The following is a 26,620-nucleotide window of genomic DNA, read 5'->3' as shown; positions in this document are numbered from 1 at the left end:
TGTTGCTGGACTGCTCTTGCAGATCCAGCAATCTTTGGCTGGCCTCTTAGGAGTTGTTACCATCCAGCACAAATTAGAGTAGCCTCAGGGATGTTTCAGCATGTTCTCAGGGCTGAACTGGTTCCCAGTCAGTTCTACACTTGGCATACCAGACAAAACATACCATAAAAATCATGCTCTAAAAGTTTAGCAAGCCTCACTAAAGGGTTGTTCTGCTATACAGTTATGTATAAAGTTCAAGAATTGTCAGTCACAGCCTAAATCTTTTAAGGCCTCCTACTTCAAGCTTATTGGCAGAAGTTTTTCCTGGGTATGTGAGAGTAACAAGCATTTGGAGCATGTTCCTATTTACTTTTAGTTCAAGATGTTTCTGATCAAAGTTCATGGTAGCAGGAAGAACATAATGCATTGCTTAATTATACTTTCATTAGCTGGAAACTTCCAAATACTCTGCATTTAAAAAAAAAAAAAAAAAAGGCCTAAGAAGGCATACTTGATGTAGTAATACGTGTAATATGTTCAGTTTTGTACTCTGTGGAAAGATTATTAAGATTTTGGATCTTTTAGACAACCTATTCAATAGCAAATTTCCTGGCATGCCTTCTTCCTTTAGGAGTGTTTTAAATATAGAAAATGAGGTTTCTGTTGGAGGCAGAAATAGCTAGGAAATGAAACTGAATTCTCCGAATTCCCTGTAGCTCAGAAAAAGGAGAGAAATTCAAAACTGCTATCAGAAAGCAGAAAAATTGCCACCTCTTCTCCTAGCAGTTCCTCTGCTGTGGCAAGACATGTCCCAGAGTCATATGATTGATGATTTGCTTGACCAATAAAAAAAGACTTCTCTTTTTTGGCTTATGTAATCCATTGAAGAAGACACGGTCCATTCACTAAAGAGTTCATATTCAAATGTAGACAAGCACTACAGTTCAGCTACGTAATACAGTACCTTTAATCTATAGAGAGTAATGTATATTTTTAATACTATACTGTTAACGAATGGAGTGCATTTTTAGATTATTTTAAACCAATTATCAAAGCAATTGTAAAAATAAATAACAAATTTAGGATTACAAACAGAAAAGGCAGATGGAAATGGTTAGTCCACTAAATACAGAAAGTACACTTGGGTTGGTGGGAATATCATAGAATCATAGAATATCATGGTTGGAAGGGACCTCGGGAGGTCATCTAGTCCAACCCCCTGTGGCCTCAGGGTGGTGGGGGGGCTGTCTCTGCACGCTGAGCGCTGACTCCACAGCTTCCATTGTGATGAAGTGAGCTGTAGCTCACGAAAGCTTATGCTCAAATAAATTTGTTAGTCTCTAAGGTGTCACAAGTACTCCTTTTCTTTAAACTGGAATATGTTATTCTATCCCACGTTCTTGAAATATACTGCAACTAAAAACAAAAGTTCAGCTATTGAACATAGGAGCTAATAGAGCAAATGCAACAAAAAAATCACTTGTAGATATGTACTTTAATATTTTTTGCAGTTTTCAGGAGACCCAAAGTGAATTTACAGAGCCTTCAGGATGAGCAAATAATATGGGACCAAATTCAGAATAAAAGTATTCGCATTGGTCATATTAGCAATATCGCCAGAAGATTACTTCAGTAGGTATCAGCTGAAACTGATTCATTCCTATCTGTTTGAGGGAACGTGGTGTTCTGGCTTGACATAACTGATGCCTCAGAGAATATTTTTTGAAACTTGGTTTACCAGCAGGTCAGGCTACAGCATGTCATCAGAACATTATGTCACGGTATCCATTAGATGGTAAATTATATGACTCAGTAACATTAAGGTGTCTCTTCTGTTACATCTTCAGAACTGATTATAGATGCCTGCAAAGATGGCTGATGATCCTTTAAACATGTCAGTACTAGTGCAAGAAAAGACTACAGAACACGGTCAGTTTTCTAGAATTAAGATCAGCATCTCTTGCTACAAGATTCATCTTACTACAGAATTGTTTCCAAGGCATCAACTCTTTGAAATTACTCATTCTTATAAAGCCCTAACTTTTCCACAAGCATAATTAGTAACCATCTCACTAACATTCAAATGAAACCACTCTCGAATCTGCTGAAAAATAGTTTTATTTTTATTTTTGGTAGGGTTATGGGGAGAAGAAAGTGAAACTATGATGATAACATAGAGCCAGCACTGGTCCCACTTAAAAAAAAAAAAACAAAAAACCTTGAGATTTATTTTTAAAGGAACTTTTAAAAATGAGTAGAAATGAATTAAGACAGATGTCAAGGGTGAGTAAATTCTGTATGGTAGCCCCGCTTACTTGCAGCAAAGCAGCAGTCACCTGCTGATTTGATCTGCAATGGTGGGATTCCTAAAACATAGTGTCTCCAGAAATATACGTCAGATTGGGGCTTAAGAAAGAGATCTCGAGCGTGGCCATGGCCTATAATGTTAGGGCTTTAAAAACCATCATCTGTCACTTTAAGCAGCCAAAGTTTACATATGATGGACATAATATGGTGGGTGATGTCAAGCCAGCAACTAATTGTGCTGATTTCTGAACGAAATTCAAGAGATGTCATTACCCTGTTGAAAGTGTGACAATAAATCAATCCTTATGTTGATAAGTGCAGAACAGGGGTGCAGCCTATGCAAATAGCGAACCTGAAAAGTACTGAAATTCCATGTCCAATGCATAGCTTTCTTTAAAAGGGACACGGTCAGAATTCCTGGATGGGATTCTTAATTTTACTACCTCTGATCGAGTGTTACCAATATGATGATATGAAAAGGACAGATCGCTATTGACTGACTATGCCAAACAGCAAAAATTCTCTTTTCCTGGGACAAGGCAGTGTTGACTCATCCACCTGGCACAAGATATTTCTTCCAAGCCGCAAGCAGACATGCATGATTCTCAGAGTTTAGAGAAAGAGTTACTCAGCAATAGCTTGCTGATAATCTTCTCTCATGTGTTTAGCTAAGTTCTTGCTAAAAAGTGTGTATCACCTTGATCAATCAGTCCCTCATATAGATTGTGCCGATCGCACAACAAGTCTTCCATTCTTCTCTTATCCTAGGTTTCCTTCTCCGTGTGCGGCCATGCGTTTTCATGATAAAATCTTCCCATCTCTTTGGAGATCAGCCGAGTGGTCATTTCAGTTCCAATGGGTACCGCTTGGCGACAGCTGCAGTCCATCGATTGTCAGTGAGCCTTGCTATATGCCCTGCCCATTGCATTTTATTGTACCCGCTTTCAACAATGACATCCTGCACTCCGCTCTGCTGTTTGATCACTTCATTGGGGACTCAGTTGCCATTAAAATCCCGCAAATTCTTCTTTCCATCCCCCTCTCCATGATAGACAGTTGTTGCTCCTCTATCTTCGTTAGCACCCATGTTTCGCTGCCATACAACATTGCCAGCAGTACTGTTGAGTTGAAGAGGTTGGCGCTTGTTGCCTTGTTGATTTTTTTTTTTTCTTGGAGGACATCCTTGATAGAATTGAATGTGCACCAACCAGCTTGCTTTGTTTGTGAGAGTTCGTCTTCCTGATCATGGCACATGTTAATTTTTTGGCCCAAATAAACTTATTGCTCAACTTCTTCTTTTTGTTCTCCCTTGACTATTGTTTGGGCTTTTGGCAAGGCATCAGACCACATACATTTTGTCTTCTGTAGTTTGATAGTGTTTTCGGCAGTCAACACAATATCGTCCATAAATTTGAGGTGGTTTAACTGCTCTCCATTGACGCTGATTCCACCCTTCCAATTCATCCACCTCATTACCATTTCAAGACAGGCTGTGAAGAGTTTTGGTGAAACTGTGTCTCCTTGCTTCACACCTTTTTTGACTGGGTTGCGAAGGGGAGTGTCGAACAGAGTTGTACCTGTAGTGCAGTCAGTTTGCGTCCTCTAATAGCCTGTAGTTTGTGTCAATGCCCTACTCTGCAAGAGCTTTCAGCATTCCATCGATCTCTACGCTGTCAAATGCTTTTTTATAGTTGACGAAGGCAATGCATAAAGGGAATTTGTATTCTCTTGAGCACTCCAATAGCTGTTTTGTAGTGAAGATATGGTCCATTATGCTGAAATTCCTTCAAAAACCTGCCTACTCTCTCAGCTGCTGCTTGTCCAGACTCTGCGGTTTGTTATTATTTTGGTGAACAGCTTGTAGACATGTGAGAGCAGGCATATTGGATGATAGTTCTTTAGAACTTCACGATCGCCCTTCTTGTACAGCAAAATGATGCAGGAGCTTCCACCCAAGGACTAAGAAGAGAAACTTTAGACTTAAGTTTCTCCTTATGGAGTCAGCTCTTCATCTCTAGCTGGCTCATACTGCATTGGAATCCAAGCACAGCACTTTGGTGCGGAGCACACTGGCCTGCCTCAGTAAGGGAGGCCACGGTGCCAGTGAATGACTTGGGGCCCAGAGACCTATGGCACCGCCGCTCTCTGGTCCTGAAGACAAGTTCAGTGACTTCTCAGCACCGGCGAGTGAAATCGGTGCTACATAAACAGAGAAGAGATGAAAGGGGGTGCTCACCAACAGTCTGAGCAGTGGAGCGTGATGGGGCCCATAGAATGCATCCCACTTCTGGACACTCAGCTCCTGCTCAGGGACAGCCGTTGACTCTGGCCACCAGGCAGAACCATTGAATCCAGTTCAGTTGGACTCCCTGAGACGGGAGAGCTACATTGGGGTGTTGAACATGCCGCCCATTCCTGACACATTTGAAGCCTCTAGGGACCTCATAGAGATGGCAACCCAGCACTCCCCGGCGCCGGCAGAGCTGACAGTGCAGGCAACACAGAGAGCGCTGGCATTGGCAGCTCCAGCACTGCACAGGAGGGCTGGATTGTCTAAGGGAAAACTGGACATGCTGCGCCACCGGTTGTCCTCGCCTCAGCACCAGCACTGTCCTGCCCGGCACTGCTGTGGAGCCAGAGATCAGACTCTTGAGTCGGAGCTGGAATCATATGTTTCCAGATGCATCTGGCACTGATTTCATCACTCCAGGCATAACAAGACACAACAACTTCTGATGATGCCCGGGCCGCTACAGTGACAGGCCCCCACTCAGTGGCCATTCTGGACCCCATGGGCGTATCATCAAGCCCACGGGCCAAGCTTCAGATCACTTTCGGTCACCTCGGACAGATGGGGACCTCTGTCTGCTTCCATGGTGAGGGAACCACCAAGGGGTTTGGAGCCCAGCGCCCAGGCTGGCACTGAACCCGGCACTGAGTTTGTGTCCAGCACCGCATCTGCCCCTGCGCGGGAAGCACCTGCACGGGAGGACCTCTGTGAGTTGGAAGGTCAGGAGGACCCCTGCTCCTTCCTGAACCACAGCCCGGACTCACTCGCGGATGTCTTCTTCCTGTGCTGGAAAGGACGCCTGATGTACGCATTCTTGCCTTTCCTGTTCATCCACAAGGTCCAGCGAGAGAAAGTGTCATTGATTTTAATAGCACCAGCATGGCCATGTCAGCACTGGTTTACCACTCTGCTGGACCTGTCAGGGAATACGCTCATGACTTTGCCCTTGGTTCTGGACTTGATCACACTGCAACCTCCAGCACTTCAACCTAGATTCTCTCCATCTCGCAGCATGGAAACTCCATGGCTGAATGTGCTTGAACTTACCTGCTCGGACTCTGTTTGGGAGGTTCTCCTTGGCAGCAGGAAGCCTTCCACTCACACCACTCATCTGGCAGAGTGGAAGAGATTTTCCATTTGGTCTCTCCAGAAAGGTACTCCTCCATTACAGTCCCGATTCCCTTTATCCTGGACTACTTGCTTCACCTGAAGCAACAGGGGCTGGCAGTTTAGTCAGTAGTGGTGCACCTGGCGGCAATTTCAGCTTTCCATCCTGGCTCAACGGGACACTTGGTGTTTACTAACCCTATGGTTGGCCGTTTCCTCAACGGGCTGGACAGATGGTACCCCAAGTAAAACAACTGATCCCTCCATGGGATCTTAACCAGGTGCTCTCAAGGCTTATGGTCCCTCTCTCTGAGCCTCTAGCAACATGCTCTCTGCTCTACCTGTCTTGGAAAGTGGCGTTCCTAGTGGCTGTAACATCAGCCAGGAGGCTTTCTGAGCTCAAGGCTTTGACGTCCAAGCCCCCTTATACAGTTTTATATAAGGACATGGTACAATTGCAGCTGCACCCAGCTTTCCTCCCGAAGGCAGTTTTACAATTTCACGCGAATCAGGACATCTTTCTGCCAGTGTTGTATACTAAGCCACATGCCAATGACAAGGAACACATGCTACGTTCTCTTGATGTCAGACGGGCATTAGCCTTTTACATCGAGCGAACAAAGCCATTTAGGAAGTTGACGTAGCTCTTCATGTCTATTGCCAAAAGAATGAAGGGTTTCCCTGTTTCGTCTCAGAGATCTCTTCTTGGATCATAGCCTGCATCAGAATGTGCTACAACCTGGCAAAGATTCCATCCCCTGCATTGACAGCGCACTCCACAGGAGCGCAGGCTTCATCTACAGCATTCCTGGCACAGGTCCCCATTCAGAACATCTGCAGGGTGGCGACATGGTTGTCTATTCACACCTTTACATTGCACTATGCCATCGCTCAGGAGGCGAGAGACTATGCTGCATTTGGTAGAGCCGTGCTACAGCTGGCAGCTCGGTGAACTCTGACCCCTCCTTTGGGGGACTGCTTGGGAGTCACCTACTTGGAATTGACATGAGCAATCACTTGAAGAAGAAAAAGTGTAACCACTTTTCATACCTGTTGTTCTTCGAAATATGTTGCTCATGTCCATTCCAAGACCCACCCACCTCCCCTCCGTCGGAGTATCCGGTAAGAAGGAACTGAAGAGGTGGCGGGTCGGCAGGGACCTATACTCACTGCCATAAGTGCGCCACTCCAGAGGGCTCCACAGCTGACCCGACAGGCACCGCTAGGGGAAAAACCTTCCGATTGTGCATGCGGCTCACACACAGCTACTTACAATGGACATAAGCAACACATCTTGAAGAACAACAGTTATGAAAGGTAGGTAAGCACTTTTTTGTAAATTCATTTGCCATTTAGAAACCACGAATAGTCTAATTCCAAAGCACTTAGGAGCATAACAGCATAGTGGCTTATTCTAGACTTATTATGAGGAGACTATATATGCATTTGTAATATATATGTGACAAGAGTTGAAGGCAGTAAGATAAGTAGCTCTAACAAAGTTTGGAAACACTAGTATGATAAATGGAATGTTGCTTTTATGAACTTAAAGCAACCTTGAAAGCTATTAAAGGATGTTTACTTATCCAAAGTATTTTTGCTAGTAATTTCTTTAGTTAATGTTTTCAAAAAGTAGAATGCTATGTAAACTCCATATTAGGAAAAGATAGAAAGGATATTGCTTGACCTTATTTGAAAAGCAGTAGCTGATGTTGTTCAACAGAAGTAATTGTGTTTAAACCAGTGGTTCTCAACCTGTGGTCAGTGGACCCCTGAGGGGTCTGCAGATTTTCTGAGATTTCCAAAGGGGTCTGTACCTCGTTTTGAAATTTTTAGAGGTCCGCAAATGAAAAAAGCTTGAGAACCACTGTGTTAAGCTATTATATGAATGATTATGTTTGACCTTCTTGTATCTTTCCTTCTTGTTATGAGTAACTTCCCTATTAGTCTTGATGGTCATGTCTTTGACAGAGGGGAAAAATGCATCTTACCTATTGACTTCTTTCTGCTTTGAAATGGTTTGTCCAGCAATCCAACCGCACCCAATTAAATGAGAATTTTATCTATTGTACTAGTCTATATCAAGTTAGCATTACTATTTAAAGTGAAATTAATCTTTTAAATAAACACAGGGCCTGGCACAATGGGGACCTGATTCTGATTGGGGTCTGTGGGTGCTATTGCTATGTATTATTGACAGAAGTTTCAGTATAGGTAGTGCTAGAATTTGATACAGATTCATAGAGTAACTGCAGTTTTCAGTTAAGTGGTGGTAAAATAAGAAACTGTGCTGAAGAAACATCAATTTGATATCTGGTTCTTATGTCATTATTTCAATGATCTTCAGTTTTCTTTCCTTCGGTCTTTTTTTCCCCCCCGCCCTCCTAAAAATTATAGGCAGTGTATTTTCCTTCCTCATTAGGTGACAGCAGCACCATGTGCTGCTAATTTACCACCAACGCATTTGCACTGTAATCTGTCTCGCATGAGGATACATCATTCATTGCAACTTTTTTCCTTTTGTATTTTGGAGGTGGCTTGCTAAATCTCTTCCTTCTGTCCACCACCTCTTCCCCAACCCTTTGGAAAAAGAAAAGGTAAACTGCCGTTCGCAAGATAAACTCAGTGGTATATTTGAAGCTAAATAGGTGCTCTGGTAATGGCAAAAGGATATTACTTTCTTGATTGACTTGCTCACAGTGGAGCAGGATAGTAGTGCTGTGCTATTTGACTAGTTTATTATTTTTTTTAAGCGTTGGGGATTGGGTAATGGGTAGAGGCAAAAATGAAGATATTTTTCTGGCAAGTTCACTTTAAAATAAAAATGCTCACTTTCCCTTTTATGGTTATTATCCATTTAATGCTTGTTGAAGTAAACAAAAACCCACTTGACATATGAAATGTTTAATTATGTAAGTCTCTTGTAACCTCTCACTATGACAAATTTAAAATGAACTCCTTTAAAAATGAGAGTAGTAAACTAAACAAGGTTATGCATAATGTAGCATAGGTCTTCTGTTGTATAGCATGCTTCAGATTTAAATGTTGAATTTGATCAGAAAAGAGTTTCTGATGTTTTAATTTTTTATATATCCAATGAGTGAGTGTATATTTTTGCATTTGACTACAAAAGGTGGTCTTTTATCAGGCCAGCTGTATAACTCTAATTCATATTTCTTTTAAACGGTACAAGAAGAGAAAAAGAAGTTCCTAAATAACACTCTGGTTACTTTCTCCAGACCTGAGAAAGAGCTCTGTGAAGCTCAAAAGCTAGTCCCTTCCATGATCAAAATTTGGTTCAGTAAAAGATATTTCCTCACCTTCCTCGTCACTCTCATATCCTGGGACCAACACAGCAGCAACACTGCAAAGTAAACTTGAATGCACTACTTAAATAAAGTAGATTATACCGAAATGCATGTAAAGGGAATTAGCAGTCTGTTAATTTTAGCAATATGTTTCCTCATAGCCCTGCTCAGAGAGAGAATTGATACCTTTGTTTGAAAAGGTACACCAGATTATCAGCTTCTATGCCTGTTTAATACCCCTGCATATACTATGCTGATTTACAGAAACGACAGGGCAACACTTGGACATGATCACAGGCTTAGTAAGAGACAAGCACAACTTGGTGCCATTTTAACCAAGTTTTGTGGTCTAGCAAACTGGTAAATGTTATATCCTTTCAGATTTAAAATAAAGGTGGGGAGGGCATACAGTTGAGTATAGTGGTAGAAAAGACATTCATACACCCAATAAATTAGCTCCATGCTTATCAATAGCTTTGTCATAGTTTCAAATTTATAGGCATTTTTAGAAATACATCTCCGTGGTACTTAGACACTGCATCAGCATAGCGCTTTCTGGGGCATAACAGGTCTGGAAGCTGACTGTGACCCTGATCCTGCACACGACTTATGCATGTGTGTAATTTTATGCACCGTCATTAGTCCCATGGAAGTCTAGTTAATATAACTGATGTATTGTACTTGTTAGCATGTTTTATTAGGGACGGAAGGAGAATAATTATATCCTGAAGCTAAAGAATGGTATATACATTATTCAAATATAATTTTTAGTTGCGTAAAGTAAGATTAAAACAGTTTTCAGTATTATTCTTTGACTTAGTTTATTTTGGTTTGTATAAAATGTGACTATTTCAAGATCCTAGAAGCTTCAAACATAACTTTAAAATATGATGATTGAATATGTATTGTTATACTGTCCTTCTGGTTTTTGGTTTCACATTTGCCTTGTTAAATTAACTGATAGATCACTCTTTTTTAAAACATTTTTTAAAACCTGTGATAGCTAAAATATAACTCCATCTCTTTCAAGGACACTTTGATTGTGTGGTCTGAAGCTGAAAATTATGACTTGGCACTTAGCTTTCAAGAAAAAGCAGGATGTGATGAAATATGGGAAAAAATATGTCAGGTATGTTTGAAAAATGGAAGATTATCTGGATGTTGCAATGTTATGCCTTTGATTTTTATGGACTGTTTTAACAATAAGATTAAGCATAGTACTTGTAAGTAAAAATACAGAGGGAAAAAAATTACATATTTGGTAATTGAGAAACTGCTGCTTTCCCCATAAAGTCTGGTGCTAAGCTTAGCAGTTACAGTTTTGAGGAGAGCTTTCAAATATATTAAAAGTATCTTTGAGATTCACCCACACTTTCCCTAAGGAAAGTTTGCACAAAGTACAGGTTCATGAAAAAGTTTAGACAAACATAGGTCTGTGTCAAGTTTTACTTAGCCCTGCCTTGAGTACAGGGGACTGGACTGGATGGATGACTCTCAAGGTCCCTTCCAATCGTACACTTCTATGAGGTTTCATAACAATGATTTCGTTAGTTACTAATTACTTCATTTTTTTTAAGGTGGGAGATCGTTTCAAACTGCACTTCAACATTAGAAGTGACTGTAGAATAGAGATTGTATTTGATTTAATCTACCTGTTATCTTTTCCATTTTTGTAGGTTTCTTAATGCTAGTCTGTTTTCCCTCCTAGTTCCTGTGCTTCTCCTAATTCCCTGTTCTTCATATAATTTTTTCTTATCTGTGCCTTTCTCTTCCTTCTCTCTCGTACCCTCCTGTTTCAGTTGCCTTTCTGCTGTACCAGAGAGAGGGGAACTTGGTTAATTTACTTGAGTGGATTATTGTTCTGCATGTGTGTGATGGAGTCCCTGTGGTGACTGGCGGGGTTGAAAGATTTATTTGACATTTTTAGGTTGGGAGTCAGATCTGTACCTCTATATTCTCCCCCAAAAGTTCTGACCTTTTCAATTTAAAGTAGTTAAACTGTTCATCGTACACTGCATTTTAATTGTGACGTCAATCAACTTTCTATTTAATACAATTTTTAATATATTTTACTAGGGCTGGTTGAATAACAGAAAATATATTGACTGCATGTATCTGCTGTATTCCACAGTGTTAATAGCATTTGGCCAGCTATGTAGATGTTTGAATACCACCCAAATAAATTCATTGAATATTATTACTAATGTCTCGTTTGCTTGATGTTACTTTCTCTCCTTCCTAGCTTCACTTCGTTCTTTTTCTTTTCTGTAATAAACCATGGGGTGTCTCTTCTTCCATCTCTGCTTCCCTTTTCTTTCTCTCTGCCCCCTTATCTCTCCCACCACCCCTTTATCTGTCTCTTTTCTTTCTCTCCTCCTCTCCTCTTTGTTCTACTTCTGTCCTGTATATTTTGTCCTTCCACTTCTCTCCATAGATCAATGTCTTCATACATCTCATTTTTTCTATTTTAGCCCATTGAGCTCTCCCACCCATGAACCCACGATCGGAAATATTGCCAGAGGATTAAAACTGTTAGCTATAGACAGTTTCAAAAGATAGGGTGGCACCCACTGTTCCTAGGGAATACCCAGGTGAAAAGTCAATCATTTCCAGCTTTGGGAAAATTGAATGTGCTAGTGTTCTTGCCAGGTTGTTGTCCTTGGACTGTGTTTTGAGGCCCCACCTTTTATATCCACCTGTGGCTGGAGGGCATCCAAATTTGAAGCCTTTGAGTCTCTCTCCTTCCCCCAGCCTTCTTTGGTTGCTATGAGGATGGAGAAGTGTTCTCATTATTCTTCCATAGCCTTCTTTCTGGCTGCTGCAAGAATGAGGTGTTTGTTATATATCTCCACTAGCCTCCTGGCTGCGTCAATGGGGTGAGAGTGTCAACCTCTTCCATTCCCTCAGGTTTTTTGGCTACTGCAGATATATTGAACAAAGGGCAGAGTATTGGAAACAACCTTCATTTTTGAGTCCTCTTTCTCAGTGAATAGCACCAGTGCCTGTCTCTGCTGATGTTCAGTTTTCCCAAACTGCAGCAGAACAAAACTGACTTGATTCTTGTCATTTTCACTACTACCCACAGATGTAAGAAATACCAATAAACACTGACAAGACTCTGGTCAGTTCATTCTGGTGTAGCTCATGGAAAGTTCTGATCAGCAGCAGAGGTAGTTGAACAAGTTGTATATAAACTTAAGAAGATTGTGCTGCATCAGTTTAATATCTATTTGCGTTAGAACCTTATATTCAAAATCATAAGTGTTAGAAAAAATATTTTTAATTGAAAGTTTAGATTCTGCAGATGTGTTGTTCACCTGGGAACACTTCTTATTCACCTTGGGCAAGGGGACCTTTCAAGCTCTCGTGATGGGCACCTGAGAAGTGCTGCTGCTGATGATGATAATGTCTTCCTTTTTGCCTGAAGTATTCAGAAAATTCTGCTATTTCTCTATTCTCTGTATTTCCAGTTTCCTGACATTTAAGTATTCAGCTTTATACAAACTAATACCATTAAATATCTAGTCCAGAATATTACTCCGTTTCAAAATCGTATATTAATGAAGGTGTTCAGTGTCCCATACTGTGCCTTTTATGCCAGGATTCAAAAGCACATCAGAACCTGAATTGCATTGTATTTAAATGGCAAACTCTTATTCATGCATTTATTTTTGGCTCCAGGAAGTACAGTAACTCCTCGCTTAACGTTGTAGTTATGTTCCTGAGAAATGCTACTTTAAGCGAAACGATGTTACGCGAATCCAGTTTCCCCATAAGAATTAATGTAAATGGGAGGGTTAGGTTCCAGGGAAATTTTTTTCACCAAACAAAAAACTACACACACACAGAGAGACAGTGTAAGTTTTAAACAAATTAATACTGATGATTGTGAAGCTTGGTTGAGGTAGTGAAGTTAGAGGATGGGATATTTCCCAGGGAATGCTGTAGTGCTAAATGATCTAGCATTTGGCTGAGCCCTCAAGGGTTAATGTAGCCTCACACTGTACAAGGTAGCAGGAATGGAGGGAGGGGAGACAGCATGGCAGACAGAGAGACACACTCTGTGTGTGGGAGAGAGAGAGATGTGCATTGCCCCTTTAAGTACGCTGACACCACATTCTAAGTACATTGTCTTTAAAAAGATCAGGAAGTTGAGACAGCAGCTGCGGCCAGCTCTCTCAGTCCTGAGTCCTGTTGTGTCTCCCCCCTGCTCTATATGGAGAAGGGGTAAGTGGGGGGCAGGAGTAGGAGGAAGGGGACACCCTGACATTAGTCCACCTCTTTCCCCCTATCCCCTGCACAGCAAGCAGGAGGCTCCCAGGAGCAGTTCCAAGGCAGAGAGCAGGAGCAGCACATGGCAGTCGGGGAAGGGATGGCTGAACTACTGGCAATTGGTAGCCTGCTGGGCAGCTGCTACACAGGGAACTTAGGGGAGCGGGGAGCTGATGGGGGGCTGCCGGTCCATCCTGGTGCCAAGCCCCTACTAGCTAGCTCCAATGGGCTGCTCTTCCTGCAAGCAGTGGACAAATCAGGTGGCTGCCAAGCAACGTTATAAGGGATCATTGCACAACTTTAAACGATCATGTTCCCTAATTGATCAGCAACGTAACAATGAAACAACTTTATCCGGGACACTTTAAGTGAGGAGTTACTGTAGAATAATTGACATTCCAGATCATGCTTTTAATAAAAATATGATTAGAAGTCTTTGTACCATCAAGGAGTGTAGTGTGGCTTTTTGCTGTTTTCCTTCACCCTCTGTCCCTTACTGGAAATGCACATCTTTAGAAATTTTTTTTTTTTTAAATTGCCAGTAGAAATTTTACAAAATTTACTTACAAAAAATGTCTCATTGCAATAGGTTCAAGGAAAAGATCCTTCAGTGGATATTACTCAGGACCTTGTAGATGAATCTGAGGAGGAACGTTTTGATGATATGTCATCACCAGGTCTAGAATTGCCATCTTGTGAATTGAATCGGCTAGAGGAAATTGCGGAACTTGTGGCATCTTCACTGCCTTCCCCACTGCGTCGTGAAAAACTCGCACTAGCATTGGAAAATGAGGGCTATATTAAAAAGCTCTTAGAAATTTTTCATGTGTGTGAGGACTTGGAGAACCTTGAAGGACTACACCACTTGTATGAAATTATCAAGGGAATCTTCCTTTTGAACAGAACTGCACTTTTTGAAGTAATGTTTTCTGAGGAATGTATAATGGACGTAATTGGATGCCTAGAATATGATCCTTCTTTATCGCCGTCACGGAAACACAGGGAATTTCTGACAAAAACAGCAAAATTTAAAGAGGTGATTCCTATATCTGATCCAGAGCTGAAGCAAAAAATTCATCAAACATACAGAGTACAGTATATCCAAGATATGGTTCTACCCACTCCCTCAGTGTTTGAAGAAAATATGCTGTCAACACTTCACTCCTTCATTTTTTTTAATAAAGTGGAAATAGTTGGTATGTTACAGGTAAGTCTGAAGCTCTTACTTTTTAACGTGGAAAGTTGACTTGAAACTGGCTTTCAGCATCTTTTTTTTATATATATATTTTATTATGTGCAAAAGATTAACAAAGTTCGGAAGGCTGAGCTATAAAGTTGATATTCTGCAATTAAAATGTGAACTTTAGACTTATTACTGTAGAACTTATAGTGTAAATGTAACAAACTACCTTAGTACCTAATTGAGCAAAGTTGAATTGAAGTTAGCAAGGTGTAGTGAGTATTCTTACCCAGTTGTTACGCCTTTACTTGTTAAGACTGCAGCCTCTGTAACTAAGAATGAATGTGCCCTAAATCTTTTCACCTAAAATTTCACATGTATGATTTTATGCCAGAGTAGAATTTTTCTGAAGGTTGAGGCCGCGCAGACAAGTTGTTTGGAAGATACAAATTTGGAAAAAATAGTGGTGACTTAGTTTCTTAAACATGTTCCTAATTATTTTGTCTCATAATTGCAAAATGGTTTTGCCAAGGAACACCCAATCTGTTCTAATCTGTCTTGTTTTGAATTTGTGCATTTGTTGAAAAGTTTTCATGGAGAAATTTAGATATTAAAAACAATTTATGCATGGTGTTCTTACCCACACACATTGCTTAGGTATTCATACCCAACCCTGTGAACTGGGCAGAAGTAAGTATCAACTCTGTGTAGCACAGTGAGCGCTATAAGGCTTTCATCAGAGCCAGGCAGAGCTGGTAAGGCACACAGATGTGTATTTTATTAATCTGCAGTCAATGGATCCCAGCTTCTTAAACCAAACAAAAGCAAGAATGATGGAGATAATGGTCGTGTTTTCTTGGTAACTGTGTAGTCTGTAGAAGTGACCACAGTGCTAAATGTTTCTGCAGACTTGCTGTGACTGTGGTCCTAGTGGGGCCCGGCTATGGTAACTCAATTAGGATACACTGCAAAAAATGGGGCAGCCAAACCCTAAAAAGCTGGTGGATATTCCAAAACTTAGATTTACCAAGCTAGCATAAAACAGCTTCTTTATTACCTTACTGCTTACTCAGAAGTCGAGACACAGTTCCCTTAAAGTAATCCAGCCTCAGGCCTCCATCCAGGAACCCACATCAAATATGATGAAAGTTTCTGTAAATCTTATTTCATCGCGTAAAAGAAAAGGTTTTTCCAATCCCAAAGGATTGGACACATTACCTCTCAGGTTAATGAATGTTTCAGATCTTACCCAAATACACGCTACAGCCAATTCTTATTAACTAAATTAAAATTATTAAAAAACAAGAGGTTAAAAGATCAATGTACATACAGACATGAGTTCAATTAATTTAGGTGCAGATTCATAGCTGAGATGGTGAGCTTTGTAGTTGCAAAGAGTTCTTTCAGAAATAGTTCGTAGTTTATAGTCCAATGTCCAAATATCATATTCAGGGCATACCAGCATAACTGGGACCTCAGTCTTGTGACTCAGACTTCCCCTGATGTAGCCTAAGCAGATCTGAGATGACAGAATCAGGATCCAAGGATCTTTTATACAATTTCATGTCTTTTGACAAGTTGGAGTTCCTCAGGGAACAAAAGGTAATTAGGATGACTTTGAAGGAGGTCCATAGCCAGTACTTAACTATAAGAATTAGCATAAGGCCATTTGCTTGTTCCTCCACCATTCACAGTACATTTTCAAAGAGAGATGAATACCAAGATATCCCATGTTTACAATTCATTTAAATGTTAGGATCTTCTTTTGACCTCTGAATTATCAGAATGCAGCGTAGACAGGGACTGTTGATTGCATTGTTGACCCTACTCCTATATTTGTAATTACAGAAAAACAAACATCTCCCCACATGTCTTTTGAGGGTTATTTATTTTGCAGGATATTTAACCCTTTTTAGCCATGTGTCACACTTGCCATAACATTTTAAGCTTAGTTTATTTAGATGAGCCTCAAAACACCCTGTTGAATATCGTTACCCCATAACAGATGGGGAAACTGTGGCTGAAAGATTAAAATTACTTGCCCATAGTTACATGGGCAAGTCAAACCCAGGTCTCCTGATTTCTAGTCTAACTTACTAGACTACCATGCTCCTCAGCTGAATCACTTGATCTCTGAATGTGTTTTCCTGTGTGTAGAATGGGGAGAATGCACATATTGCCTAAATTTTCAAAAATTGACTAATAATCTTGGGGTGGCCAGCTTGAAACACTTTAAAGGCCTGATCTTCATAGAATCATAGAATATAAGGGTTGGAAGGGACCCCAGAAGGTCATCTAGTCCAACCCCCTGCTCGAAGCAGGACCAATTCCCAGTTAAATCATCCCAGCCAGGGCTTTGTCAAGCCTGACCTTAAAAACCTCTAAGGAAGGAGATTCTACCACCTCCCTAGGTAACGCATTCCAGTGTTTCACCACCCTCTTAGTGAAAAAGTTTTTCCTAATATCCAATCTAAACCTCCCCCACTGCAGCTTGAGACCATTACTCCTCGTTCTGTCATCTGCTACCATTGAGAACAGTCTAGAGCCATCCTCTTTGGAACCCCCTTTCAGGTAGTTGAAAGCAGCTATCAAATCCCCCCTCCTTCTTCTCTTCTGCAGGCTAAACAATCCCAGCTCCCTCAGCCTCTCCTCATAACTCATGTGTTCCAGACCCCTAATCATTTTTGTTGCCCTTCGCTGGACTCTCTCCAATTTATCCACATCCTTCTTGAAGTGTGGGGCCCAAAACTGGACACAGTACTCCAGATGAGGCCTCACCAATGTCGAATAGAGGGGAACGATCACGTCCCTCGATCTGCTCGCTATGCCCCTACTTATACATCCCAAAATGCCATTGGCCTTCTTGGCAACAAGGGCACACTGCTGACTCATATCCAGCTTCTCGTCCACTGTCACCCCTAGGTCCTTTTCCGCAGAACTGCTGCCTAGCCATTCGGTCCCTAGTCTGTAGCTGTGCATTGGGTTCTTCCGTCCTAAGTGCAGGACCCTGCACTTATCCTTATTGAACCTCATCAGATTCAGAAAGTGCTCAGCGCCCACCCTCTGAAAACTGCCCATTTAGGTGCCTTATGTTAAGCATCCAGGCTCATTAGTCACTTTTGAAAATCTTGACCTCTTTGTCCACCTCAAAGGTGCTTACCCTCCCCCACCCATTGCTATCTTACTTATTACAAAATTGGAACGCTGTTTGCTGATGGCAATTCTTCAACAAAAAAAACTTCTTCAAAAACAGACTCCAACAAGAGACTGCTGAATTGGAATTAATTTGCAAAGTGGATACCATTAACTTAGGCTTGAATAAAGACTGGGAGTGGATGTGTCATTACACAAAGTAAAACTATTTCCCCATGTTTATTCCCTCCGTCCCCCCCACACTTTTCCTCACACGTTCTTGTCAACTGCTGGAAATGGCCCACCTTGATTATCACTACAAAAGTTTTTTTTTCCTCTCCTACTGGTTATAGCACCCTACCTGATCACTCTCATTACAGTGTGTATGGTAATACCCATTGTTTCATGTTCTCTGCGTATATAAAATCTCTCCACTGTATTTTCCACTGCAAGCATCCGATGAAGTGAGCTGTAGCTCACAAAAGCTTATGCTCAAATAAATTTGTAGTCTCTAAGGTGCCACAAGTACTCCTTTTCTTTTTGCGAATACAGACTAACACGGCTGCTACTCTGAAACCTGTTTGCTGATGGTGTCATTTGCTGACCCAGCAAACATCAACCACTGACTCCAAGTTACATGAATTGGATAAGCTTTGGGGAGGAAATTTGGGCAAGAGGAGTTAGTACTGCAACAGCCTCAAGCAGCAAGACATGCATCACATGTGCAGCTGTCAGAAATAGGAGTATCTGTTATACAGGATGAAGGAGTTGATAGAATAATAGCAGACCAGTTTCTTCTCTACTGTTGGTTTTTGTGCCTTAGCCAGTGGTGATAGTGTATTGCATGTGGAGTATGGTTGAAGAACTTGTATGCAGGGGGTACTTCGAGGCTGGAGTCTTGGTTCTCACGTTGACTTGCTATATGACCTTGGATAATTCACTTAAACCCCTCCCTACTTCTGTTTCTACTGTCTATAAATGAGAATAATGCTTATCAACCTCACAGTGGGGCTGTGAGGATTAATGATTTACTTTAAACATAAAAATGTGAGTCCTATTAATTGCCCTCTGCAGCTTTGAAAAGCAGAGAGCAGCACTACACAGGGCAGACTAAACATCCTTCACTGTATCCTAGCTCTTCTGACTTCCACAAAGTATCAAGAAGGAGGGAAAATTCTCAGGTATATCAATTGGGAAGGATTTGAAAATGGAAGATGTTTGGCAGAAACATCTAATTCTGCTTGTTTCTGGAGAAAATGAAAGAAGGTACACAGAATAGTAATGGATGCTTTACACTGTGCTAGAGGGAATGGCTTATTGGTACATTTGAAAGCTTGAAAAATTTACCAAACATTACTGGCCCAAAGTTTAAACCTACTAATCTGGCTGAAATACAGCTGTGCCTCAAGCCATACACCTCCCAAACTGTGTTATCTGAGATTTTAAAGCAACAAAAGGCTTTTGAACAGTCAAACTTATCAGGGTGGCAGCTCGCCCCCAATACATTAATTTATGCTGCCCTCTTCTCTTCTTCCCACATACAGTAAATATTAAGGTTTGACACAGTGTTCATTTTTAATTTCTTTTCTCTTTATGTGAGACCAAAGAATCCCTGGGATCAAATTTTAAAACCAACAAGCTGTCTTTTCACTGTCATCTTGTATCTCCTCCCTAGTTCGGTTTACATCTTTATTGATTGACTCTCATTCATTTCACTGCTCCGCATTCTTTCTTGCTCCCTTCCCTACTCTGGGAGAGGAGAAAATGCAGTGGTGGAGCTAAATATGAGGTATAGTTTATGGTGGAGCTAAATATGGGGTCTGGCTTGAATGAAGGAAAGAGAACAAGTCAGGTACATTAGTGGAAGAGGAATGAAAGTAGGAAAGACCACACTCGTGTGTGTTTTTTTTTTAAACTTGAGCTAGGGTAGTCATTCATTTTACAGAGAGAGAATGAAAGAGAAAGGGAGAAGAAGAAAGGATAGCCCCAGAAACCCTTCAGACCATTAGCCACAGCAGCTGGGAAGGTGGGCTTCAAATATTCCTATTCACTGGTCATTTGGAGCAGCTGTAAGATAGATGGGAGAGCAGCCCTCTGAGCATCCTCCCTTTGAAAACTCTATTAGCTTGTGTGGCCCTGCAGGTGACCTGTGTCAGTATTATGCCACCTGATAGAATTTTGGTTTTTTCCGTTTTTCTTTTTTAAAAACCTAAGACATTGCACACAAAAATATTTAGGGCTTTCAGACAATTTTAAAAAATAATCGCGAGATTTAAAAAATTGCAATTAATCGCAGTTTTAATTGGACTGTTAAATAATAATAGAATACCAATTGAAATGTATTATAAATATTTTTGCATGTAGTTCTACTTTTTCAAATATATTGATTTCAATTACAACACAGAATACAAAGTGTAGAGTGCTCACTTTATTTTTATTATAAATATTTGCACTATAAAAAAGATAAAGAAATAGGTTTTTTTAATTCACCTTATGCAAGTACCGTAGTGCAGTCTCTTTATCATGAAAGTGCTACTTACAAATGTAGGGTTATTATTTTTACATAACTGCACTCAAAAACAAAACAATGTAAAACTTTAGAGCGTACAAGTCCACTCAGTCATACTGCTTGGTCAGCCAGTTGCTAAGACAAACAAGTTTGTTTACATTTACAAGTGATAATGCTGCCCGCTTCTTATTTACAATGTCACCTGAAAGTGAGAACATGCATTTGCATGGCACTGTTGTAATATAAAGTGAGCACTGTACACTTTGTATTCTGTGTTGTAATTGAAATTAATATATTTTGAAAATATAGAAAAACATCCAAAATATTAATTAAAAATGGCAATTGGTATTCTATTATTGTTTAACAGTGCGATTAAAACTGATTAATAGCAACTTTTTAAAAATCTAGTTAATTTGTTTTGTGTTAATTGGTTGAATTAACTGCGATTGACAGCCCTAGTTGCAAAGTCAAGCACTTAAAAGTGAAAAAATGCCAGAATTAAGATTGCCCCCTTGTGCATATATGTTACAATACAGTATTTATTTCCATGATGAGGCCTCAGCTATGCCCAGTTCTGGGTGCCACAGTTTATGAAATATATGGACAATTTGGAGAGAGTCCAGAGGAGAGCAACAAAAATGAAAGAAGGTTTAGAAATCTTTACCTATGATGAAAGATTAAAAAAACTGGTCACATTTAGTCTTCAGAAAAGAAGACTGAGGGGGACTTGATAACACACTTCAAATATGTTAAAGACCGTTACAAAGAGGACTGTTATCAATTGTTCTCTATGTCCACTGAAGAGGTAATGGGTTTAATCTAAAGCAAAGGAGATTTAGGTTAGATAATAGGGAAAACTTGCGAACTATAAGGGTAGTTAAGCTATGGAATAGTCTTCCAAGGAAGGTTATAGAATCGCCATCACTGGTGATTTTTTAAGAATAGGTTAAACACCCATTAAGGATGGTCTAGGGTTTACTTGGTCATCCATCAGCGCAGGGGGCTGGACTTGATGACTTCTTGAGGTCCATTCAAGCCCTGTGTTTCTATGATTCTATAGTATTTTTTTCCACAGGATCCCTGCTTCATTCAATGAATTGGCTAGATCTGTGTGTAGTGAAGGAGGCTGTAATCTGTAGGACTGCTCCCTCATTTGTTGCAGAAATTGGAAGGTGTGTAGTGAATAAAGTAGGGTGTCTGCAACTGTGTTGCAGAAAGAGATGTGATTTTGGGCAAGTCATTCAAACCAAACTTTTTTTCACAGGTGAACATTAATTGTGTTCTTTGTTTTCTGGGTGCTTTACCTGGTGTCTGATGTGCAAAAGAGCTTAGCACTCACAACTGAATCTGAAGTCAATGTGCTTTGAACATAAGTCGTATATAAAGCTAAGTACCCTCAAAAATAGATTGTTGGGGTGTCAAACTGAACTCTCAGAATTATTGGACACTTTTGACTTTTATCTCTCTGTTCTTCAGTTTCCCCATCTGTAAAACTTAGATGATAATGTCACCTCATCTCACTGGTGTGAGAATAAATTCATTCATGTTTGTGAAGCAGTCTGCTACTATTGTGATGAATGCCATTGTAAATGGATGCATCTATATTATATTGCCCCTTCTGGCCAACTGTGACTCTGCTGAGGCATGACTCAGTTTCTCTTTAAATCAGGCTCCCTTTTAATAAAAAGTCGACATAAGCCACATCTTGCAAACATTTTGGGGTCCAATTTGGTACATCCAGCTCAAAGTCTTTCAAAAGAAAATTCAGACCTTCAAAGACTTCATCCCAATCCCAGTTTCAGTTGAGCCCACCTCTCCTCTCTGTAACAATTCAGTTCTTCCACCCCAATCCCAAATTGGGTGCAGCTCCTCCTCCCTGAGGGCCTATCTTCCAGTTCTCCAAGCACTTCTTGCTTGAAGTTTGGCCTTCTCCACAGACCTTTCTGGTTGCTGCATTTCCCCTGTTGTCTCAGGGCCATGCAGAAACATCCTTACTCCCTGCATTGTCTGTAAGCATCCCTCAGCACCTGTGGCTGACTCCCCTTCTATAAGGCTCAGGTGCCTTCCTTTATACCCAATTGGGCATCAGCTAATCTAGCCAGGTGCACTGGACCCTGCTCCCTTTCTTGCTGGGGGCAGTCATCCTGTCACAGCCATAAAAAAGCCACTGGGGAAATTAATAATACTGTCTTCCAAGTAGGGTTTGAATGGTGTGCCTGGGACCACACACTGAACAATGGGAATAAACCAAAATATTAAAACAGCAGCTCAATCACTGAGTATGGTGAGTCCTGGGTACTGAATGAGCCATGTATTCTGTGGAAAATAGGGTATGTGTTCATGTAATTAATGACCATGTCATATGCACAAGGGAGCTGGATTAAGGTTGCATGGGCAACTTTAATTATGGTATTTCCTTCCTCACGTTTGAGTACTTGACTTAGCAGCCTTAACAATCTTTTAACATAGTTTTGTGCATGTGTTTATATGTATAAATTTATGCAGCACTAATTTTTTAGTGTTACGAGGGTGCCAACAGAATAGTATGGGTGCTTGTTGAATCGTGTACATATTTTATAAACATAATTATTTTTTTAAAAAACCGTGTGTGTGTGTGTGTAAAATAGATTTGATGCTCTTTATTGAGAGGGAAAACAATTGATGTAATATTTATTTACATTTATGTAATCATGAGTCTCAAACTGGTCATGAGCAACCAAGCACCCCCATTATATAAGTAAAGTGACAAAAGAGGCTGTGTTTTGTCTCCTTCATGTTTCCATCTGCAATCTTATGTTTCTTCACAAATCAATTTTGACAGCTATTCAAAAATTGTCCTGTTACACCAGCCCAGAGAGTGGGTAGTTGGACTTTACCATTTTAGAAAGTAGTTCTAAGAGTACCTTTCTTCATTCTGGGCCTGCATAGAGGAATATTGGTAGAAACAAGATGAACAGGTAAGGTGTTAGCATTTGAATGACTGCAGAATTTGCCAGGGTAGTAATATGGGACTGCTGGCATGGTGGGACCTTGGCTGTATTATTTATGCGTTGATACAACAATAATATTTGACAGTTATGTAGTGTTATGGGGCAGTGTCAGCTCCAGCAGGGGCTCGGAGGAAGGGCAGGGTTCCAGTGTGCAGGGAGCAGTCAGGGCTCAATAGAGCAGGGACGCCAGTCTCATGGTGGGGACTAGGGGTTGTGGGCAGGACTGTATCTAGGGTTGGAAGGATTACATTTTTATCAGTGTCAGTTTCACCACTCAAACTGATGAAAAAATATTTCCGTAGATGATGATCCAAAAACGTACAGATACACAAAGTAAGAATGCTGCTTGGATTTAAGGCTATTTACTTTGTATATTTTGACACGTGATGTTAAAACACAATTTGTCAATGGTTATAAAACTTGAACTTCTTGAATCTCAGTATCTACTGTCATTACATAATTACCTGACTCCTCCTGTAACTTCCCACAATCGAGAAAATTAAAATCAATAAAAATAAATCTTAAAACCCATAATTCTGCACAACTGTGAACACTTTAAGCTTTTTTTATTTTTGTCAATTTAAAATAAACATAAATATTATCTATCAAAATTATAAAAAAAAAAAATTGCCACGCCTATCGTTGGCCTGTGTAGGTGGTATAAGAAAGGCATTCAGCACATAATTCAATTTAAATTCGTTCTGGGTTTTTTCTCCCCCATTTTCTTTTTCATCCCCTCCTAACTGCCAACACAGCTTGGTGTTCCAGCATGCCCTATTCTAGTGATATCGCAAAGATCAAAAAACCACTCACTGGAACCTGGAGCTGACCAATTTCAGGAATGGGGGGAAGACAGTAAGTGGTGTTGCTTACTTTGTGACGCTCTTTTGCAACTTAAAAATATTTTTTTTGTACATTTCTTCTCTCATTGGAAGCTATCAATCCTATCCCTTTGTATTATTAAAGTTTAAAAAATAAAAACTTGCAAAAGTGTGCCACAGAGTGAGTAAACACCATTCACTTGACCCCCTTTATTGACCGGTTCTGTGTGCCAGCAAGCTCCTGTGATGTTTGTAATGTTGCCAAAATAAAGCATGTTGTTGGGCTCACTTTGAGTCTATGATTTGTGTTTTCTAGGGATCTGAAGAATAGAATAGGAGGGGAGGAGCAGATAGGTTATGTAATAATTTATGTACTTAGTGTTGTCTTATCCCTTGCTATTTGGAATTTGAGTGCATGGCCTTTCTATATTATAATTTTCCTTTATTATACTCATAGATCAGTTTTCAGACAAAGCAATTATTTTTGTTTAAGCCAGTCTTTTTAAAAGGATGGAATTAATATAAGACTCTATACATGTATGTTTATTCTCAAATTGCATCATCCTACTAGCCGATCCACATGTAATAGTAATATTCTGCTCTTTATTTTGATAGTGCTTTACAGATATTAATTTGTTTTGCAGCACCCCTGTGATGTAAGTATATATTATCTGTAGGTGATTTGGGGGGAACTGAGTTAGAGAAGTTTAGCGATTTTGCCCAAATATCAAAGGGAGTGCATCAAGCTGAAATTTGACTGTCTCAGAAGGATGCATGCTGTCAGCAGTAGGCTCAGAAATGCCAGCTTTAATTTATTTGCATTTTGAAATGCATTTTACAGAGCAGTTTACCATGAAAATTATCTGGTGCACTAAAGTAAATAGGGGCAGTTTTCCAATGGGAAATGACTCAGTGAAATTATGTATGCAAGTGTTGCATATTGGTGGTATCAGAGCTTAGTTTCTTCTTTCTTCCATGCTGATGAAATAGTTTGGATGTGTATGCCATCTACAAAATATGATGGGTTCCTGTTACTACCAAAGCTGTGCCTAAATAATAATGGAGAAGTGTCTCAAGGGGGAAATTACTTATCAATAGTGTATGAAAGGACCTCTGTGTAGCAGGATAGCTCAAGATCAAGGAGATGAGGGCACTTTAATCAACATTACAAACTAATCACTTGTGTCTGATGTGGGAGGGAAGGGTTATGTAAAGTAGGTGCAATATTACAACAGGAGCAGCAACAGTCGCACTATACTTAAGGCTGACACACTGTTTCTGCTCTAGGAACTTACTTGCTTGTAATGTTGTTAAACTTTCACCTTTTGGGCTGACATCTTCCAGAAATTATCTCAGACCAAAAGGGAATATGAAGAAAGCAGGAAGAATAGGGTTTTGTGGGGTTTTTTTGTTTTTGCGGGGGGGGATTCTTGTCTGGTTTTCCACAGCTGTGAAGTAGATAGAAGTTGAAAATTAATTTTATTTCACAGAAATAGCCCTAGCTGGGAAGTGTGTTAAAATGTTCCAGCATGGAAAATTGCATTTAATTTGACAAGTGTTCATGCCTTTGAAAACTGCATATGGAGCATATGCAGTGTATTTTGTATGAGTGTTTGGGGGGAGGGGTTGTTTGTTTTTTTTGCTAAAGTTCATGAAATATATAGCTAAGGAAGTCTGAGCTGCACTTAAGTACATTTCTAATGTTAACTGTGTAGTGAAAAGTACAGTGGGCTACAGTGAGGACTTTGCGGGAGACCTTAGCTCAGTCTCTGCACAGACTTTGTAAGATGCCGAAAGGCTAAGAGAAGCTGCTGCAATCTTCCAGAAGCTTAATGTACATGCTTAATTTTCAGCATAGTCCCACTGAGTGCTATAATTGTACAATCTTGATGTTTCTCAGTGTAGTTTATGATGTGGAATTTCTTAGGCTTTTTGAAGATGGGAGTTAGAATTTCTGTTTGGTTTGCATAAATGGGCAACAGAACATGGATATTTCATAATCTGAAACTATTTATCTTATAACACTTGAACCGGCCAGAGGAGGTCTTCAGGAGAGAACCTTTTCTCTGAAAACACTATGACCTATATAGCTTGTAAGGTATATCAGCCTGGGTCTTCCCATTGCACACCTTACTAAGGAACTGACTTCACAAAGAATTATACATATGCTTAACTTATTTTCTGTCTGAAGAAATTCTGTATGATAATCTACGTCAGGAATATATTAAGATTGTACAATTCTAGCATTCAGCTTTGACGTTTTCTGACTTTTAACCTGCAGCATTAGCTATGTTCCTTTGTACTGTGTATTTTTATAATTTGGATCACGAAGTCCATGATTCTTTCAAGTACAGTATTGCGCAATTTATTCTACAGCTTTTGATGCATATGTAGACTCTTCTAATATTTATTATTAGAATATTTTCACTGTCATTCATTTAATTGTCTTCATGGTTCAGTATATTCTTCTTCATGTGATTGCTCATGTCAGGTCCAAGCAGGTGTATGCGTACCACGTGCATGATCGTCGGAAAGTACCCTGGCGGTAGCCATCAGGTCGGCTGTGGAGCCCACTGGAGTGGCACCTACATGGCCGTGTATATAGGTCCCTGCCGACTCTCCGCATCTTCAGTTCCTTCTTACTGTCAGTAACGGTCATTGGAGCAGCTCCTCTCTTGTGTTAGCAAGCAATTCCCTGGTGATTTCTTTCTTCTCTCTCTGT

The 26,620-nt window shown here is 40.3% G+C and overlaps 1 protein-coding gene across 3 annotated transcripts in view; it reads left to right on the top strand.

Annotated features, from left to right (window-relative positions):
* PPP4R3A (protein phosphatase 4 regulatory subunit 3A) overlaps positions 1–26,620 on the top strand; it is a 73,832-nt gene that overhangs the window by 18,226 nt on the left and 28,986 nt on the right. For all 3 annotated transcript variants that reach the window (XM_048852704.2, XM_048852702.2, XM_075129834.1), the window contains exons 3-4: positions 10,025–10,123; positions 13,856–14,473. In XM_048852704.2, the coding sequence (XP_048708661.1) occupies positions 10,025–10,123; positions 13,856–14,473 (717 nt within the window). The remainder of the gene's footprint in view (positions 1–10,024; positions 10,124–13,855; positions 14,474–26,620) is intronic.

The sequence above is a fragment of the Caretta caretta genome, chromosome 6, assembly GCF_965140235.1.
Source record: "Caretta caretta isolate rCarCar2 chromosome 6, rCarCar1.hap1, whole genome shotgun sequence".
Lineage (NCBI taxonomy): Eukaryota > Metazoa > Chordata > Testudines > Cheloniidae > Caretta > Caretta caretta.
Note: the sequence above shows the minus strand (reverse complement) of the source record. Positions and strands in the feature narration are given on the sequence as shown.